Genomic DNA, 20177 nt, shown 5'->3' with positions numbered 1-20177 from the left:
TTTGTTTATAAGGTCCGTTTCCCCACGTTCTCCAAGCCGTTCTCCTGGCCGATCTCCTGCGCGCTCGCCTGCTCGCAGACTGGATGAAACTGATGAATCTCAACTAGAGAGGCTATATAAACCAGTATTTGTACTAAAACCTGCATCTTTTAAATGTGCTGAAGGACAAACTGCAAGATTTGATTTAAAAGTTGTTGGGAGACCAATGCCAGAAACCTTTTGGTTCCATAATGGTAAGGAGTAGAACTAAATAACTTAACTACTGCATCTTGCCTGTATTCTATTAAACTTGCATCTTCACAACATATGTGGATTTACAGGCTCAAGTCCCTTTGGTCAGTGCTACCTTAAGTGCTCCTTCATCTTCATGAATTATAATAGTTTTATATGTCAGTATTATATTGTTCAAACTCTGAATTATTAATGGCAAATCTTATGAAAGGCAATAGCTATTTGCATGCAACTTTGCACTAAACACTTCCGGCAACTTATGTTGCATTTTATTTATTATTATTATTATTTTATTTTACAGGTCAACAAATTGTCAATGACTACACTCATAAAATAGTTATAAAGGAGGATGGAACACAATCACTTATTATTGTTCCAGCAATGCCAACAGATTCTGGAGAATGGACAGTCATTGCTCAGAATAGGGCTGGCAAAACCTCAGTCTCAATGACATTGACAGTAGAAGGTATGTATGCTTAGCCCAATACTTTAATTTTCATTTACAAGGTTTAGAACATTTACTTAATTTTAATTTTGCTTCGACACAATTTCTGCAGCAAAGGAACACATACAGAAACCACAGTTTGTGGAAAAACTCAGAAATGTAAGTGTCAAGGAAGGTTCAAAACTTGAAATGTCAGTAAAAGCAGTGGGAAACCCAAATCCAGATATTGTATGGTTAAAGAACAGCGACATCATTGCACCACATAAATTTCCAAAGATAAAGTAAGTGCATCTGTTGTTATCTATTTTGATACTGCATTTGCCACACACTATATAGCTTGAAATTCATGTTATATATTTTCTCATTTTATTAACAGAATTGACGGAACAAAAGGACAGGCAGCACTTACCATAGACTCTGCAATTAGTCATGATGCAGCATGGTATACTGCCACAGCCATTAATAAGGCTGGACGTGATACTACAAGATGTAAAGTAAATGTTGAAGTGGATTTTACTGAGCCAGAACCAGAGCGAAAACTAATCATTCCAAAGGGAACATACAAAGCTAAAGAGATTGCAGCTCCAGAACTGGAACCCCTCCACCTTCGCTATGGTCAGGAACAGTGGGAAGAGGGAGATCTCTATGACAAAGAAAAGCAGCAGAAGCCCTTCTTTAAGAAGAAGCTCACTTCTGTAAGGCTCAAACGTTTTGGGCCAACACACTTTGAATGCCGACTTACACCAATTGGGGATCCAACAATGGTTGTTGAATGGCTCCATGATGGAAAACCACTAGCTGCTGCCAACAGACTTCGAATGGTTAATGAATTTGGATATTGTAGTCTAGATTTTGAGGTAGCTTACCCAAGAGATAGTGGTGTTATAACTTGTAGAGCAACTAACAAATATGGGACAGATCACACATCTGCGACATTAATAGTTAAGGATGAGAAAAGCCTTGTTGAGGAGACTCAATTACCAGAAGGCCGTAGAGGAATGCAAAGAATTGAAGAAATGGAAAGACTTGCACATGAAGGAGCTCTTGTTGGTGTAACTGAGGACGTAAAAGAAAAGCAAAAACCAGAAATTGTTTTGTTTCCAGAGCCAGCACGAGTTTTTGAAGGGGAAATAGCACGATTCCGTTGTCGTGTTACTGGATATCCTCAACCAAAAGTTAACTGGTACCTAAATGGACAACTTATACGTAAAAGTAAAAGATTTAGACTTCGCTATGATGGCATTTACTATCTTGAAATTGTTGACTGCAAATCCTATGACTCAGGAGAAGTCAAAGTCACTGCTGAAAACCCAGATGGTGTTGTTGAACATGTTGTTAAACTTGAGATTCAACAGAAAGAAGATTTCAGATCTGTTCTTCGTCGGACACAGGAACCTAAAGTGACAGCTCCCACACCTGAATCAGGCAAACTTAAATTTGAAGTTAAAAAAGTAGAAAAGGTAATTGATGCTTCAGGAAAAGAAGTTGTTAAACTGAAGAAGGCAGAAAGAGTAAGCCATGATAAAGTTTCTGAAGAATCAGAAGAACTGCGTAGCAAATTTAAACGCAGAACAGAGGAGGGATATTATGAAGCCATCACTGCTGTTGAGATGAAATCTCGCAGAAAAGATGAAGCATACGAAGATATGCTTAAAAAGACAAAAGATGATCTTATGCACTGGACCAAAGAACTAACTGAAGAAGAGAAGAAAGCACTTGAAGCTGAAGGCAAAATAACAATCCCAACAATCAAGCCTGACAGAATAGAGTTATCCCCAAGTATGGAAGCTCCTAAGATTCTTGAAAGAATTCAAAGCCAAACAGTAGCACAAGGATCAGAAGCTCACTTCAGAGTTAGAGTTGTTGGAAAGCCAGATCCAGAATGCCAGTGGTTCAAAAATGGTGTCAAAATTGAAAGGTCTGACCGCATTTACTGGTACTGGCCAGAAGACAATGTTTGTGAGTTAGTTATCAGGGATGTCGTTGCTGAAGATTCTGCCAGCATCATGGTTAAAGCAATCAATGTAGCTGGGGAAACCTCAAGCCATGCCTTCTTGCTGGTGCAAGGTAACATTCATTATAATCATTATAATCCTATTAACATGTAGAAGTTACATAGTGACATAGTAAGTTAGGTTGAAAAATTACACATGCCCATCAAGTTCAACCTTTTAAAACTATATATAACCTGCCTAACTGCTAGTTAATCCAGAAGATGGCAAAAAAAAAAAATCTGAAGCCTCTCCAATTTGCCTCAAAGGAAAAAAAATTCCTTCCTGACACCAAGATGGGAATTGGACAAGTCCCTGAATCAACTTCTACTATGAGCTATCTTTCATAACCCTGTATTCCCTCATTTGCTAAAAAGCCAACCAGCTCCTTCTTTAAGCTATCTATAGTATCAACCAGTATGACTGATTCAGGGAGAGAATTCCACATCTTCACAGCTCTCACTGTAAAAAAAAAACCCTTCCAAATATTTAAATGGAACCTTCTTTCTTCTAATTGGAATAGGTGACCTAGTGGTAAATAAAGCATTACAGAGGCTATTGTACGATCCCCTTATATATTTATGCATAGTTATTATATCCCCCTTAAGTGCCCCAACTTGGCCAGTCTTTCCTCATAGCTGAGAATTTCCATAACTTTTGCCAGCTTAGTTGACCTTCTCTGGACCCTCTCTAATTCAATAATGTCCCATTTAAGCACAGGAGACCAAAACTGCATGGCATATTCTAGAACGGGCCTTACCAGTGCTCTGTACAGTCAGGGTCGGACTGGGGGGCTTCGGGCCCACCGGGGCTACTGCCCCAGGGCCCAGCTCCGGCCCCCACTGCCGCTCCGGCCCCCACTGCCGCTCCGGCGTGCGTCATTGGGCTAGTGCGCATGCGCGCAGCAATACCTTTGTGCACATGCACAGATCTTCTATTCTACCGCGACCCCCGACAAAGTGGGGTCGCGCCGCCAAACTAACTAGCGGATCTGGGCTGGCAGGGCCCACAAGAGCCCGGGGCCCACTGGGTTTTTCCCGGTGTCCCGCCGGCCCAGTCTGACACTGTGTACAGTGGAAGAATAACCCCCTGCTCCTGTAAATCTATGTCACTTTTAATACAGCTCAAGACCTTGTTTGCCCTTGAAGCTGCTGACTGGCATGGCTGGCTACAAGGGTCAAATTGAAAATTCAAAATTTTAATTTTCAAGTTTTATTATGGTCAAAACTGTCAAATTTGACTAGGGAGTTATTCAAATTCGATTCGAGTTTTTCAAAAAAAACCTAATTAGACATTTATCATACTCTGGCCCTTTATGAACTCAAATTCGACTATTCGCCACCTAAAACCTGCCGAATTGCTGTTTAAGTCAACGGGAGACATCCAGGGATAAATTTGGAGTTGTTTGCAGTCCTGACATTCAAGTTTTTTTCTGAGAAAAAAACCCGAATGAACTTTTTTAAATTTGAATCAAGTTTTTATAATTCTAATCGAATCTGATTCAAGTTTTTGTTAAATTCGTTCGAGTTAAAAAAAATTCGATTCGAGTTTTCGGGTCGATTAAATTCACCCGAGTTTAAAAAGTTTGATTTTTGTAATAAATTTCAATTGGTCAAATTTTGAGTTCATGGGAGTTTATGAGAGTTTTAAAAAACTCATATGAATTCAAAATCTGACCCTTGATAAATGTGCCTGCCCAGATGCACTATTTGACATAATAGAATTTTTTGTTTTTGTCTTTGTCTGTAGGCAAACAGTTGATAACATTTATACAAGCATTACAAGATTTAACAGCAAAGGAAAAAGACACAATGGCAACCTTTGAATGTGAAACATCTGAACCTTTTGTCAAAGTGAAATGGTTTAAAAATGGAGTGGAAATTCATTCTGGTGATAAGTACAGAATGCATTCAGATAGAAAAGCCCACTTCCTGTCAGTGCTCGTAATTGACATGTCCGATGCTGAAGATTACAGCTGCATGCTAAAAGAAGACGAATCTGTTAAGACAACTGCCAAACTCATAGTTGAAGGTATGTTTAATGCTTTTTATATATGACTAAAATAAAAATTTGAAATTGATTAGCATATACCAGTTACCTCTTATCAAATACTATCAAAACATGCTTATGTACACTGAATCATCAGAACTATTGTTTTCAGTTAATAGATAGTAGAAGAAACCAGCATCAAGAAAGTCACCGTACCCTAATCTTAGAAATGCAGAAACTTTTGAATCTCTAATTTAGGGGCAGATTTATCAAGGGTCGAAGTGAATTCAAGGGAATTTTCGAAGTAAAAAAATTCTAAATTCGAAGTAATTTTTGGATACTTCGACCATTGAATAGCCTACTACGACTTTGAATTCGATTCGAAGTAAAAGTACTTCAAATAATCAACCATTCGATAATCAAAGTACTGTCTCTTTAAAAAACTTCGACTTCAATACTTCGCCAAATTAAACCTGCCGAAGTGCTATGTTAGCCTATGGGGACCTTCTAGAGCATTTTTCTAAGTTGTTTGAAGTCGAAGAAAAATCGTTCGATTCAAAGGTTCAATTTCATTGATTCGATCTTACTTCGACCGCAAAACGGTCAAATTCAGTGAAAAAAACCTTATATATATAAAGTATATATATATATATATATATATATATATATATATATATCTATATAATAACAAAAGAGTCCGCACACACAGGTCTTATGTGAGAGAAAAAAATGGTAGTTTATTCAACGTTTTGGCTCAGCTACATGAGCCGTCCTCATCACCTAGGCATCCATTTTGTGTTCTGGGTGCACCGACCAAGCGCTGTTTTATATATATATATATGTATATATATATATATATATATATATATATATATATATATATACTTTACTCAAATATATATATATATTCAACGTCGAAGTAAATTCGATGGTCGAATTTCGAAGTATTTATCACTTTGAAATTCGACCCTTGATAAATCTGCCCCCAAATGTCTGTTACATATGTTTAAATTTTGATTTTTTTTTGTAGTGCTATTTGCTCTTTATAACTTTCTAGTAAAATCACATTTATTAAATAATACATTTATATTTTTGTAGGTACTCCTATTGAGTTTGTAAAGAAGCTTGAAAACATTGAAGTCCCAGAAACATTTTCAGGAGAGCTAGAATGCACTGTATCTCTTGAAGATGCAGAAGGAAAATGGTATCACGGTGATACAGAGATCAAACCTAACAGTAAATATGTAATCACCTCTCGTAGAGGCAGACACGTTCTAACCATTAAAGATGTCACTAAAGACGATCAGGGTGAATACAGCTGTGTTGTAGCAGGGAAAAAGACCACTGGCCATATGAAAGTGAAGCGTGAGTTCAATTAAAAGTCTGTATGATTTTCTTGCATTATATTTTTTGTTGTTAGTTAGTAACAGGTTTTATTGCCTTTGTTCCATGCAGCACGGCCTATCTCCATTTTGCAAGGACTTTCAGATCAGAAGGTGTGTGAGGGGGACATTGCTCAACTTGAAGTAAAAGTATCTCAGGAAAATGCAGAGGGAGTTTGGATGAAAGACGGAGTAGAAATCCAGCCTAGTGATCGTATTCATATTGTTATTGACAAATTATCACACATGTTGCTTATAGAGGATGCTACAGCAGAAGATGTTGGAAAGTATTCTTTTACCATACGTGATCATGATATTTCTACATCCGGACGCTTGTCAGTTTATAGTAAGTTTTTAGAATTAAAAAGAAACTCTAAATATTTTTTCATACAAAATATAGATCATTTTCTAAATTTTGCCCTTTACATTTACAGCTGTAGATATTGTTATTGGCCTTAAAGATTGCCATGCAATTGAAGGAACAAAAGCCGTACTGGAAAGCAAAATCTCAGTTGCTGATATGTCATCTGCCAAATGGTACTTTAATAATGAGCCTGTCAAACTTGATGATCGTGTTCAGGCAATTGCAAAAGGAGCTAAACAGAGACTGGTGTTTTCACGAACTTATGCATCAGATGAAGGGCATTACAAACTGATGATTGGCAAAGTGGAAACTAGCTGCAACCTTACTGTGGAAAGTATGTGCACTAATTTAATTGCCTTAAAACTACACCATTGCACAACATTTTTAAACCTTCTAATTTTGAGCATGGGACCACTTCAGGTGCTTTGGCTGCCCCAAGTTTTAGCATAAGCAAACAGCACCAAATCAGCCACTACAAGCTATAGCAATCTCATGAATTATTTGTGCAAATGCAAAGCAGGGGATTGTCACGTCACCCAACAGCAGTCAACAATCCCCTGAAAAATGCTTTCATGTGATTGCAATGGCAGAAAATGGGGGCAGTTTTTGACAACCCAGCAATGCCTCCTAAACTGTGAAAACAATAGGGTGCTGAAATCATCCCTTTAAATTTAATTTAAAGGGTCATAGCACTAAAATATTATCTAGAATTTGTGATACAGTCCTCACCTAATACATTTTAATCATACATGTTAATCCTATAATAGCTTCATTTAAATAATAATTGAAAGCAGAATTGATTATATTCAGTGGATTTTCAAGGCCCAATCTTTTAACGGTACATAGTGCCAGGGTGAGAAGTAGCATACCACAGACAATTACATTTACATTTTGAATGGAGTAATATATTATATATATATATATATATATATATATATATATATATATATATATATATATATATATATATATAATAACTTTATCGTGAGTGCCGGTACTGCTGTGGAATGTATATATATATATATATATATATATATATATATATATATATATATATATATATATACATATATATATATATATATATATATATACATATATATATATTCATCTACATATTGAATAGCATTTATGATATAGTCCTGTCAATAGATTTTATCAAATGGTTTTTTTTATAATTTTTTCTATGATTTTTGTATGTGTTTATATTTGCATTTTAATTATATATAATTTTCTCTTTCCAGAAATACAGATTATTAGAGGTTTGAAAAATACAACTTGCACGGAAACCCAAAATGTAATTTTGGAAGTTGAACTGTCCCATTCTGGAATAGATGTCTTATGGCAGTTCAAGAATGAAGAACTAAAACCAAGTCCAAAATACAAAATAGAAGCAAAGGGCAAGATATATAAACTCACAATAATAGATATGATGAAAGACGAGGAAGGAGAATATACCTTATTTGCTGGAGAACAGCAAACAAGTGCAAAGGTTACTGTTTCAGGTAATTGATTCATTGATTATTTTATTTAAAGTATAAGGTTCATATTAAGAAAATTAAATAAAATATTAGAGACCCCAAAAACAATAATTACATGGATATTTTTATATTTTTAACGGGATCTTTGAATATTTGCTTATAATTAAACAATAGTTTTTTGCTCATTTTAAGTAGATGGCAAAAGTTTGAAACGCATTTTATCTCCTCTAGGTGGAGCAATTAGCAAGCCACTTGTGGATCTTATAGTAGCAGAATCACAAACAGCTGTCTTTGAATGTGAGGTGGCTAATCCCGACTCAAAGGGAGAGTGGTTAAGAGAAGGGAAACCAATACGCTTCAGTGACAGCATTAGGAGTGAAGCAATTAGCAATAAGAGACAACTTATAATTCCTATCAGCAAACTAGATGATGTTGCAGAATACACTTACCAAGTAGCAACCTCTAAGACATCTGCAAAGCTGAAAGTTGAACGTAAGTAACAGTTATTTACATTTTTATCCTTTTTAAGTCCTTTCACTGAATAATTCAATTTGTTTTTATTCACCTAACACTTGTAAATTTTATTGCCTACAGGCATTTAAAAAATGCTTTTCTCACAAATTTGTTTACTTTTTTTAGCTGTTAAGATCAAGAAAACCCTAAAGAACCAGACCGTGACAGAAACCCAAGTCGCCATTTTCACTGTGGAACTTACTCATCCAGATGTAAAAGGAGCCCAGTGGATTAAAAATGGTGTGGAGCTAGTATCTAATGACAAATATGAGATAACAGTTGAAGGTCCAGTTCATACCTTGAAGGTTAAGAACTGTGCAGTTGTTGATGAGTCAGTGTACAGCTTTAAACTGGGAAAAATTGGAGCCAATGCAAGACTTCATGTTGAAAGTAAGTTTTTTTCTTCTCTTAAGGAATCTGAAAACACCAATTTGCTATGTCTTTTTCAGAAAACCAACAACTTAATCATGGCTGGTTTTCCTATTATGGTCTGGATATTATTTAGGTTATATTGTTTGAATTATAAAAAGGCAAAAGCTATACATGATACACTGCAAATGTAATGCAGCACATAGTATTATATGTTTAATAATTCCAAATGGCATAAGTATCCACAATCTGAACAATTCCAATAATGTCCAGGCTAGTCACACAAGTGTACCCACAGATTATTATTAAATGTATTTATAAAACAGCAAAATATTTCACAGCATTGTACAGTAAATGGATGTATACATTAAACATACAAAAGAAAATACAAAACAACCAATAACCAATACAAGAGGTAAATAGGGCCCTTCCTGAAAGAGTTTACAATAATTTTATGGCATTTTCAGGGTACATGCACCTATTGTAATTATATTTTATTAGTATCAACTAGCGATGGGTGAATCTGTGCCATTTCGCTTTACCAAAAAAATTAGCGAAACGGCAATAAATTTGCGAAACAAATTGATGGGTGTCAGAATAATTATGACGCGCGACAATTTTGATGTGAGCGGTAGTTTTTATATGCGCGACTAAGTCAATGGGTGTCTGAATAATTTTGATGCGCGACAATTTTATGCGCACGACTATTCTGATGCACGACAATTATTTTTTTTTTTTTTTTGTCACGCCAGATTTTTCACTTCAGTTTCGCAAATTTATTCTCATGGAAATTTGCAGTGAATTCGTGCCTGGCGAATTAATTTGCCCATCACAGCTTTAAAATGAGCAAGGTTAGACCCAACCTGTAACTAAATAGTTCATTAAATATTCACAATTATAATGTTAACACAACCAAATTGGTCCACTCATACAGGAGTAAAAACAAGATCATACAACAGTATTTTTAATGAAAATGACTATTAGTAATCTGTTTTAGGTGAACCAAGTTAACTATGCAATGTTTTTCTTCCATTTTAGCTGTTAAAATCATCAAGAAAGCTAAAGATGTAACTGCACTTGAAAATACATCTGCAACCTTTGAAATCAGTGTTTCACATGATACCGTGCCTGTGAAATGGTATTTCAACAATGTAGAACTGAAACCAAGTGACAAACATGGAATTGTATCAGAACGCAAAGTTCATAAACTAACCTTGCAGAATGTTACACCTGCAGATGCAGGAGAGTACACAGCAGTGGTTGGACAACTGGAGAGTAAAGCAAAACTTTTTGTGGAAAGTAAGTTACATGGCATTTTCTGTCTCATATATTTATAGTTTCATGCTTTTTAATAATAGTTGGTATAAAAAGAGTTTTAAGGAAAGTTTAGCCCACTATAAAACAATTAGCCTTAAAAACTATAAATGTCTCAAAAATTGAAGTAAATCCTGCATGATTGTGTGTTCACATTATTATCTCACTGTCCTCAGCTTTGTTTTCTATATAACAATATAGTAATACGTTTCTTGAGAAAAATATGGGTGTCGACTGTCGAGTGCTAAATCTCATGTTTAAACCCAGTTTTTTTTATTGTCATTTTGCCTGCTGTGCTCTCTAAAAATAATTACATACATATTAATATATATTAAATTATTATATTTTAATTTGGGGGGAATTTGTTCTATTAATTGATGTAAAGGGTGTAGCTAAGAGCTGGCTATTTAGAAACCTAGTTACCATTAAATTTTTATGAACGCATCAAAATTGAAATAGAACATTGAATATATATTACATAGAGAACATTTTTTCTGTATTAATGAATGGCTAATTTTTGTAATGTATCTTTTTCTTTAGCTCTGCACATTACAAAGACCATGAAAAATATTGAGGTTCCTGAAACCAAGACAGCCTCTTTTCAGTGTGAAGTGTCCCATTTCAATGTGCCATCTGTATGGCTTAAAAATGGGGTAGAAATTGAGATGAGTGAAAAATTCAAAATTGTGGTTCAGGGTAAACTCCATCAGCTGATAATCATGAACACCAGTAGTGAAGATTCTGCTGAGTACACTTTTGTTTGTGGAAATGACAAAGTGAGCGCAACTCTAACAGTGAAACGTAAGTCCTTACTCTGAGGTTCTTTCAAGACCAGGGAACAATAGTGTACACTTACAATTGCAGATGTTTTGCTACACAACAATATAATCTCAGTGGATATCTTTTCAATTACCATATTGATGCTAGTATTGTATAAGATTGACTAATAAATCTGGTTATTATAAAACTAGTCCCAAAAACACTGATTCCCATGGTAGTTTAAACGTTTTGTCCATTCTTCAATGTACTGTCAACAATGTTATTTTTCTACAGCACCACAGTTATGCATTCTTTTTATGTTTTCAGCTATCCTGATCACTTCTATGTTGAAAAACATCAATGCAGAGGAAAAGGACACCATCACTTTTGAAGTTACTGTCAACTATGAAGGCATCAGCTACAAATGGTTGAAAAACGGTGTTGAAATTAAATCAACGGACAGATGCCAGATAAAAGCCAAACAGCAGTCTCATTCCCTTACTATTCGTAATGTCCACTTTGGAGATGCTGCAGAATACAGCTATGTTGCTGGAAGTGCAGTGTCTAAAGCCACCTTATATGTTGAAGGTACATTTTCCTTTTACTATTCAACCTCTGCATACTTAAAATAAGGGGGCCTATTTTGAATCTCTGCCCAGACTTGTTTGACATTGTACTAGATGGCAAAAGCCATCAAAAACCCATGTAAATGGTAAAACAAAACTATTAGGTTTTTTAAGGTTTCAATGTTTTTAGTAGCCTTAAAGGAGAACTAAACCCTAAAAATAATTATGGCAAAAATACCATATTTTATATGATACCTTTATTGCATCAGCCTAAAGTTTCAGCTTCTCAGTAGCAGCAATGATAAATGATTTCAAATCTGTCACAGGGGGTCGCCATCTCGGAAAGTGTCTGCTACACTCACATGCTCAGTGGGCTCTGCGCAGCGGTTGAGAAGTAAAGCTTAGGGTTCATCACAAATTATCAATCATAAATTTAGGTTGGCCCGTAATATAAACTGATGCTACAGGGCCAATTATTAAATTCTGATGCTTGTTGCAATGGTTGCTGTGCTGCCATGTAGTAATTATCTGTATTAAATAATAATCATCCTTATATTAAGACATTTGTATTCTATATGTACTGTATATTTTGAGTCAGTCCGTAAGCTCAGTAAGTGACAGCAGCACAGAGCATGTGCAGTGAATCAGCAGAAAAGAAGATAGGGAGTTATTAGGGCATCTTTGGAGGCACATATCTGCTAAAGAGCTGTGGTTGCCTTTGGGCTGGTACAGAAACTCAAAACATTATGAACAACATTTGTAGTCTACTTTGGTTAAGCTTTAGTTTTCCTTTAAGACCCCTTATTCACACAATCTCAGTTCCCAGGCCGTTTTCAGATTATAGACCCGATAACTATAACTAAGGAATCATATGAAAAAGAAACGTCTTTTAAAAATTAGCTTTCAGTTTTATACCAAAAACATAATGTTTGTCATATTTTGTCTTTTGTTCTAATTATAATTCTTAATATTAATTAACTTTACAGCTCGCCACATTGAATTCAGAAAGCACATAAAAGATATTAAAGTTCTTGAGAAGAAAAGAGCTACATTTGAGTGTGAAATTTCAGAGCCAGATCTCATGGTTCAGTGGATGAAGGATGGGCAGGAACTCCAAATTACAGACAGGTAACCTTTAATGATAGTTTATTACAATTAATCAAGTGTTTTTGCTCAAATAAAAATAAATCCTTCAGTAGCTAAGAGGGAAGAGAACCCTCCTGATGTAACTTTCCACATACATACTATAATACATTTATTTTTTTGCACAGAGTGAAGATCCAGCAAGAGAGATATGTGCATCGTTTGGTTATCCCAATGGTCAGGATGTCTGACTCTGGACAATACTCTGTAGTAGCTGGAGGAAACATGTCCACAGCTAATTTGTTTGTTGAAGGCCGTGATGTTCGCATTACATGTGCTCACAAAGAAGTTCAGGTAATACATTTTTGTATCCCTCATTTATTACCAACTACATTTGTACTATCAGAGAAAACCAATATAATGAAATTTAAGGGTAACTTATGTTTAGAAACATCTAAACTTTCTCAGACATAAAAACTGGTTACTGTTAATTTATGAAGCTTACAATGTTCAAGTAAAGCTGTGTTTCAATGTAATGAAGAATGGTATAGAATGCAAAGAATAGTAAAGTAAGTGTAAATTCTCAGATTTGCCATTACATAAAACTATTAATTGATCCATCAGTCTATCAGATCTATATTCTGACTCTTCTGTCTATATGAATAAGTTAGCATAAAGGGCATCTGAGAATGTTCCAAAAATTACAATAAATATAGTTTGTTTTTCAAAAACAAAAAACCTAGATATATTTTGCATACGTGTTTTGATAGGCTATTGAGAAACAAAGAGCAGTGGTTGAGTTTGAGGTCAATGAGGATGATGTGGATGCTCGATGGCTTAAGGATGGCATTGATGTTAACTTCCATATTGAAGAGAGATATAAATACATTACTGAAAGACGAGTACATCGCATGGTCATCACTGAAACCATCATGAGTGATGCCGGTGAATATACATTTTTGGCTGGCAAGAATAGGAGCTCCATTACTCTTTATGTTAATGGTAAGTAACTATAAATGTTTTATGATTGTGTCTTTTCTGTGGAATACAAAATATGTATAAACTGTATTTATAGCTATTGAAATATGCATTTTTCCACAATACATTTTTAAAAAGGAAAAACAATGCAGGATTGTAATATGCTACCAGCTACCTGAACAGGTCATTTCTTCTTGGTATTTGTTATAACAATTATAGCCAGCATCCATGAAGTAACCTAGAAGTACTAGAATTTAGAGAGAATGAATATTAAAACATGTACAAAGTACAATGGCACCATAGTCCCCTGAAATATTATTGTTGTTAGCTGTGATTTAGTTTTTGTGCTGCAAAATTTTGATATTTCATTCTTGCCTGGTGCAGCTCATTTGTTTTTTTTAATTATGGTCTCTTTTCTGTTATCATTGATAGCAATTTTTCTAACACCTGCTCTTAGTAGAGCTTTTCCTATCATTAAGTCAATGCATGTATATGCTATTTGTATCTCTGTTCTGCCTTTCTGCTACCTGAAATCTAAAATAAATGGGCAAGAGAAGGCGGTGCTTCCAAAAGAACCTAGCTACAATTAAAAATGCTGTATCTTCAGTTTACTTTCTTACTTTCTGTTGATATATATTATTCAGGCCTTTTCCTTTTATGTTGACAAAAATGCATTCAAATAAGCAATGGTATTGTCTTTTGTTCCATCAGCTCCAGAGCCACCTGTAATCATACAAAAGCTTGAGCCTAGCACTGTGGAGTCAGGGAAGCCTGCCCGATTTACTACTGTAGTAACAGGCAAACCTCAGCCTAAAGTAGCTTGGTTTAAGGACTCAACACAGCTCTCTGCAGGCTTCAAATGCAAGTTCCTTCATGACGGACAGGAGTACACCCTGCTGCTAATTGAAGCTTTCCCCGAAGATGAGGCCCTATACACCTGTGAAGCAAGCAATGACTCTGGAATGGCTTCTACATCTGCTTCACTTACAGTTGAAGGTAAATTTGAAAAAAAAAAACATATTTTGCAATTTGCAGTACAAATAAAAAATCATTGCTGGCGGAAGGTAAATACATGTATTTACTATGTATATTTTTTTACTGTAGTTCCAGAAGTAGTTTCTCCTGACTTGGAAGCACCAGCCAACCCACCTGAAATAATCACACCACTTCATCATGCCATTACTTCAGAAGGGCATTCTGCATGTTTTCAGTGCCGTGTTTCTGGTTCAGGTCAGACTGATTGTTACTTGTTTTTTTATTACAAACATACACATTTATCAGAATTATTAACCAGTGCTGGTTGCTCCTGATGTGTATATATTTGTATTTGTCTACACATTTTCATTCTTATGCATAGATGCATACATGTACATAAGCATATAATACCTGATATTGACCACCTTAGATTAGTGCTGAAGTATTGAAAATTATAATTTTAAGGTATCCTGCTGTCCAAAAAGTTCAGTGAAATTCCTGTCTTATAATACTAATACAAAAATCTTAAACACATTAACATAGTGCCAAATAGAACTGTCTGAATATCCAGAGATAAAAGTCTCTATAAGCCAGTGTTTTATGTAATACAACTGTAAACTGATTTTTGATCAGTTTGTCTTGTGACACACATAAAGAAAACCATTGTCAGTGGGAAATAACTTCCTCTATGATTAAAGAGCCTATTCAAGTACGAAAGGTTGGTAGGTCCATAGCTGAACAAACACAGATAAACAATAGACAACTATCAATAAAAAGCCCCAACCAAAAAAAATTGTTGGTCAAAATAATTTACTCATCAATATTGTTTTTTTAAACAGACCTTAAAATTACTTGGTACTCCAAAGACAAAGAGATTAAGCCATCAAAATTCTTCAAAATGACTCAGTTTGAAGATACATACCAGCTGGAAATTGCTGAGGCCTATCCTGAAGATGAAGGAACTTACACTTTTGCTGCTAGCAATTATTTGGGACAAGTCTCCTGCTCTGCAAATCTCAAGCTTGAAGGTACATCAGCTTTTGTCTTTTATACTGTGCTTGTGTATCAGTCAGCCATCTAACAAGAGCACTAACTGAGTCTGTGATCGTCATTGTCATTTTACCAAACTAATATCCTTACATTATTCATGATTGCATAATACATATTCTATCGAGAATATGGAACAGCGGCGTTATCTTGCATTGGAAACCTCCTATATTTTATTTTACCGCCTTACTCTCTGTGCTATGCATTCCCTTCACCCTTTCAACTGTGCATTTTAAAGGTGCAGTCTTTCCATGTCACATGACCTTTCAAAATATACATATTGTATAAAGCAAACCAAACAAATTATTTGTGTTCTGTAGATTCAGAATCCCACATCCCCACAGAAATACATGTACTTAAATTTACAGGAAATATAAAATACAAAATACTGAAATACATTGTGGAAGGCAAATCATTTCAGGTGAAGAATACTTATAATGTGTATGCTGTACACTGTTTTATTGTGGAAGGTATTTGTACTTTATGCCAACTTAGTCTACTTTTAAATTTTCAAATTAAGGTTGGCCTGCTTCTTTTCAGAGCTTAAAAATGGCGTGGAACTTACATCTATTCCCCAATGGCAATTTTCTTCACCTGGTTCATTAAAGAAGGACCTGGCTGGCCAAAGACCAGTCTTCACTCAGCCTATTTCAAGCTGTCAGGTGCAAAGTGGGGAGACAGTTCGATTTGTAGCAATCGTTTCTGGTTTGCCAAAACCTGAAATTAAATGGTTTCATAACCAGCAGTTAGTCCTTCCTTCCAAAAATATAATTTTTCATTATGATGAGTCTCATAATACAGCAATACTAATTATAGTCGATGCATATGTAGAACATGCTGGCGAGTACACCTGCAAGGCTAGAAATAGTGCTGGTGAAGCAACCTCCTTGGCCACCTTATCAGTAACATCTGAAGGTAATCCCCCACTCTTCACCAGTGGGGTTTATTTTGAGAAATTTTACCCATACACTTTTACTAATCACTGGAACCTATCTCACAGCATTTCACATGGTTTGGTGAGTAGGTGAAGAAATCATTAAGTAACAACTTTAACACAATTCCTTGTTTACACCCTCACTTTCCCCACAAATACCACCTCCCAAACTTTCTTTGAAAACAAAACATTGCCAATAGTCAATTTATGCTGATAGATGGAATATATTTTCCTGCTGAACCTACAGTAGCTAACCTATCTATACTCAAAAGAATTCAATCACTAAGGAATATTCTGAACAAAAGAATCACAAAGGATATTCTGAACTAAAGAGGATGGCGACAAAGAAAGAAGATGCAACCTTCTATGTCCGCATGAACGTTGAACCCTCCATCCTGTCATTTTTTGTAAATGAGCATGCATTTAGCATGCATTATTCTTTGGTGATCTGTTTGATCTATACCAAATTATTTGTTTTTATCATAATGCCCAAGGGCAATGTAGTTGTTAATTTTCTTTTTTTTTTTTTTTCTTTTTTACTTGACTACACAGTGCAATCCATAGTTAGTCAAAGTCCTGGGAAAGCTATTGCAGAATCTGTCAGCTCACAATCAGTATCAGAAACCAAAGTTTATTTAAATAAATTAAAATCAATTCAAGGACCTTCCTCTGGCCAATGTGTACAGGTTTTTGAAAGTATTTCAGAAACCTCTACTTTCATAGCCTCAGCCATGAAGACAGTAGAGACTTCTTGTGAAAATGTCACCATGCAAAACTCTGAGGAAATCTTGATCACATCACAAGCAAAGACAGAGGAAATTAGGGATAAGTCCCCAAAAATACTCCTAAAATTGCACAATATTACAGTGAAGTGTGGAGAAGTAGCCCAGTTCATCTGTGCAGTACAAGAAAACTTCTTACATATTACCTGGAGACATGAAAATGAAACAATAGAAGAAACAGAAAGAGTTAATGTGTCACAAAATGGAAATGTTATGTTGCTCACTATACAAAATGTTCAGCCAACTGACCAAGGAACTTATAGTTGCACACTTAAAAATGACTATGGAGAGAAGACAACTACTGCTGTACTAACAGTAGAAGGTGGCTATTAATTTAACTTCTACCAGTTACTTACATATTGCTCCATATTGTTTGTAAAACTCAGTATGTAGAGTTATTTGAAAGTATTAATTATTAAATACACAATGTACAAATGGAGATGAGGAGGCATCTGTTTGTTATTAGAAAATATATTTTAAACATATGCATTATTTAACAATTTAACAACAAAAAATAAACATCTCATAACTTACAACGTCATTTCCTAAAGTGGTTTGCTGCATGCAGCTCTATAGTTACTGAATAATTACATATTTAATGATTTTATATTCTAAGCAAAAATATATTTGAAATGTTTCAGTAAAGCAGCTGCTTCCTCTATAATTTTGAAAAATGTAGCAATGCCATGATTGGCACTGATTTAACACAAAATTCTATACTAACTGCAGATAGATAAATATACAGTATATTGGAGCATAAAGTATTTTAATATTTTTTAATGTTAATACGACTAACCCTACATATATTTTGCTGTTTCCCTTGATTACTGCAAAGCAAAAATACTAATACTTTCGTGACTTTATTCTTGCCTAGCAAACGAAGCGCCAGCCACGGCTGTAGCACAAGTTAGCCTTGAAGCAGATAATAAAAAATATAAAACACATACAGAAATTCAAATTAAGACCACCCATGAAGCTGAACAAAAATCCACCACGAAAATATCCAGCATTTCTATAATGCCTTCACAAAGACCACAAGGGACTGAAAGGCAAAGAAGCCAAGATTACTTTCCTGATGTTGTGCCCTATGAAGAACTGATAGACTCTTTGGCTTTAGTGCCAGAATTTCTTGAAAAAATTCCCCCTGAAACTTATGTAAAAGAAGGCAACGACGTCTCCCTCTTTTGTGTTATAAAGGGCAGGCCTGCCCCTTGTGTTATTTGGCTTTTTAACAAGCTTCTGGTTGATGAGTCTGCTTCATGTTTCTTAAGAAATGATGGGTCCCTCTGCAGTTTAAAACTTCTGAAAGTTCTTCCAAAGCAGAGTGGTATATACACTTGCAAAATAGTTAATGCAGCAGGACAAGCTGAATGCAATACTCATCTGAAAGTGACAGGTTGGCAACTGCATGTTCCTTCCACTTATACTTGCATATAATGTATGCAATGGCTACAGTATTTTAAACAAAAAAAAATATTTGGCAATGAATTCATTTATGTGTTTCCATCCGAGTATAAGGCATGTAAAGGCATGTTTAGATATCCATCTATGCTCTACCTACATGTTAAAGAATCCCAGTTTACACACATATGCACTCAATGTCTACAGTGTCTACACAAGGTTTCATCACAATGTATCCCTTTGTTTATTGTTTATTGCATGAGCCTGTTCTATTTGTGCTTGGGATATTATTGCCACTGTGCAAAACTATAGATTCTGTGCGTCTGATTGTGTGTGTACTGTTTTGGGAGGGGGGGTATACCCTCCCTACATCAGGATGGGAATGGGCAAAGTCTTCTTACCTATTTGCATTCCAAAAGTACTGAAGAGTAATTATTTTGTACTGTTATTTACAATACAGTATAGTAGTATAGCTGCGCATAGCATTTTATCTAATAGTAAATCATTATTGGGGGTTCCTAATCCCTGTCATCTTTTATTATTAAAAATATATGATTTTCAATGGTGACACCTCATTAATATAAATATTAAAACATTAAAGACAAATTCTTCAATGGACGCATACCATCTTGCCAACCATGTATCTTTTGCTAAATTATTTATAAATAAAATACTGCTTTGAGCATCACTATAACTGATTAACAGTAACAACTCCTCTCTGAATGCAGTCTTTATTATTCCAATGTCCCAATTTAATATCAAACCACACAGGGATGGTACATTCTATCAATTTATTCATGCCTAAACGGACAACCCAAGATGCTTATGTAGAAGGCATGAAATACAAAATGCAATTTCATTTTGTATCTGATCGTGACTTTATTAGATTGGAAATATACAATGTATATGTTTGGTGATTATTTGTAATTGCATGGATGTAGTACTTTTGGATCTAGATCAGGTGCATACTGCAAGACAGATTAGAATATTTAAAAGTAAATAAATAATATCCACTTAAACCAGATATTACTAACTTAGATAACTCCATCATGTAAAAAGAGTTTCCCTCATATGTTTAATTCATACTTCTATGGTTATTCATTTGTCCTGTCACCAGAATAATATTATTTTGCAAACAGGTTTTAAATTTGCTCATTCCTTGGGAGAATAGATACTGAGACAAAAGCTTATATTTCATTTCCAGCTATATAAAATTCAAATATGAACTAAAAAATAACAGTATTTGTTTTTTTTTCAGCCCTTGAAAAAGTGCTTCAATATAAAGAGATGGAAACTGAAGCGAAAGGTAAAGCTTTATGCTATTTTGTATCTTAAAAAATATAGGCCATTTAATTTCCTACTGCAAAAATCTGTATCTGTATCTTTTTGACTGCTTATCGGCTAAAATGGTTGCTTTAATGTTTACTAAAGTCTGTATTTAGTAAGCTTTTGTCAATTAAGGGCTGCTCTCTGAAAGTAGCATACAAATATGCTAAATGGGAAAACAACTGAATGCTGCATGACTCTGCTTTTTGTGAAATACTGTTTGTTATGAGGATTGTTTTACAATTTG

The 20177-nt window shown here is 35.0% G+C and overlaps 1 protein-coding gene across 3 annotated transcripts in view; it reads left to right on the top strand.

Annotated features, from left to right (window-relative positions):
* The window catches only part of LOC108701391 (titin), a 234891-nt gene that overhangs the window by 21749 nt on the left and 192965 nt on the right, over positions 1 to 20177 (top strand). For 2 of the 3 annotated variants that reach the window (XM_041576219.1, XM_041576220.1), the window contains exons 21-43: positions 13 to 233; positions 533 to 697; positions 789 to 957; positions 1053 to 2743; positions 4417 to 4698; positions 5755 to 6021; positions 6112 to 6384; positions 6473 to 6736; positions 7647 to 7907; positions 8115 to 8375; positions 8523 to 8786; positions 9804 to 10064; positions 10620 to 10880; positions 11166 to 11426; positions 12391 to 12532; positions 12676 to 12841; positions 13258 to 13489; positions 14177 to 14461; positions 14570 to 14695; positions 15280 to 15468; positions 16974 to 17525; positions 18078 to 18599; positions 19863 to 19910. In XM_041576219.1, coding sequence (XP_041432153.1) covers positions 13 to 233; positions 533 to 697; positions 789 to 957; positions 1053 to 2743; positions 4417 to 4698; positions 5755 to 6021; positions 6112 to 6384; positions 6473 to 6736; positions 7647 to 7907; positions 8115 to 8375; positions 8523 to 8786; positions 9804 to 10064; positions 10620 to 10880; positions 11166 to 11426; positions 12391 to 12532; positions 12676 to 12841; positions 13258 to 13489; positions 14177 to 14461; positions 14570 to 14695; positions 15280 to 15468; positions 16974 to 17525; positions 18078 to 18599; positions 19863 to 19910 — 7163 coding nt within the window. The remainder of the gene's footprint in view (positions 1 to 12; positions 234 to 532; positions 698 to 788; positions 958 to 1052; positions 2744 to 4416; positions 4699 to 5754; positions 6022 to 6111; positions 6385 to 6472; positions 6737 to 7646; positions 7908 to 8114; positions 8376 to 8522; positions 8787 to 9803; positions 10065 to 10619; positions 10881 to 11165; positions 11427 to 12390; positions 12533 to 12675; positions 12842 to 13257; positions 13490 to 14176; positions 14462 to 14569; positions 14696 to 15279; positions 15469 to 16973; positions 17526 to 18077; positions 18600 to 19862; positions 19911 to 20177) is intronic. The other variant, XM_041576221.1, reaches the window with a different exon arrangement.

This window comes from Xenopus laevis, chromosome 9_10L, assembly GCF_017654675.1.
Source record: "Xenopus laevis strain J_2021 chromosome 9_10L, Xenopus_laevis_v10.1, whole genome shotgun sequence".
NCBI lineage: Eukaryota > Metazoa > Chordata > Amphibia > Anura > Pipidae > Xenopus > Xenopus laevis.
Note: the sequence above shows the minus strand (reverse complement) of the source record. Positions and strands in the feature narration are given on the sequence as shown.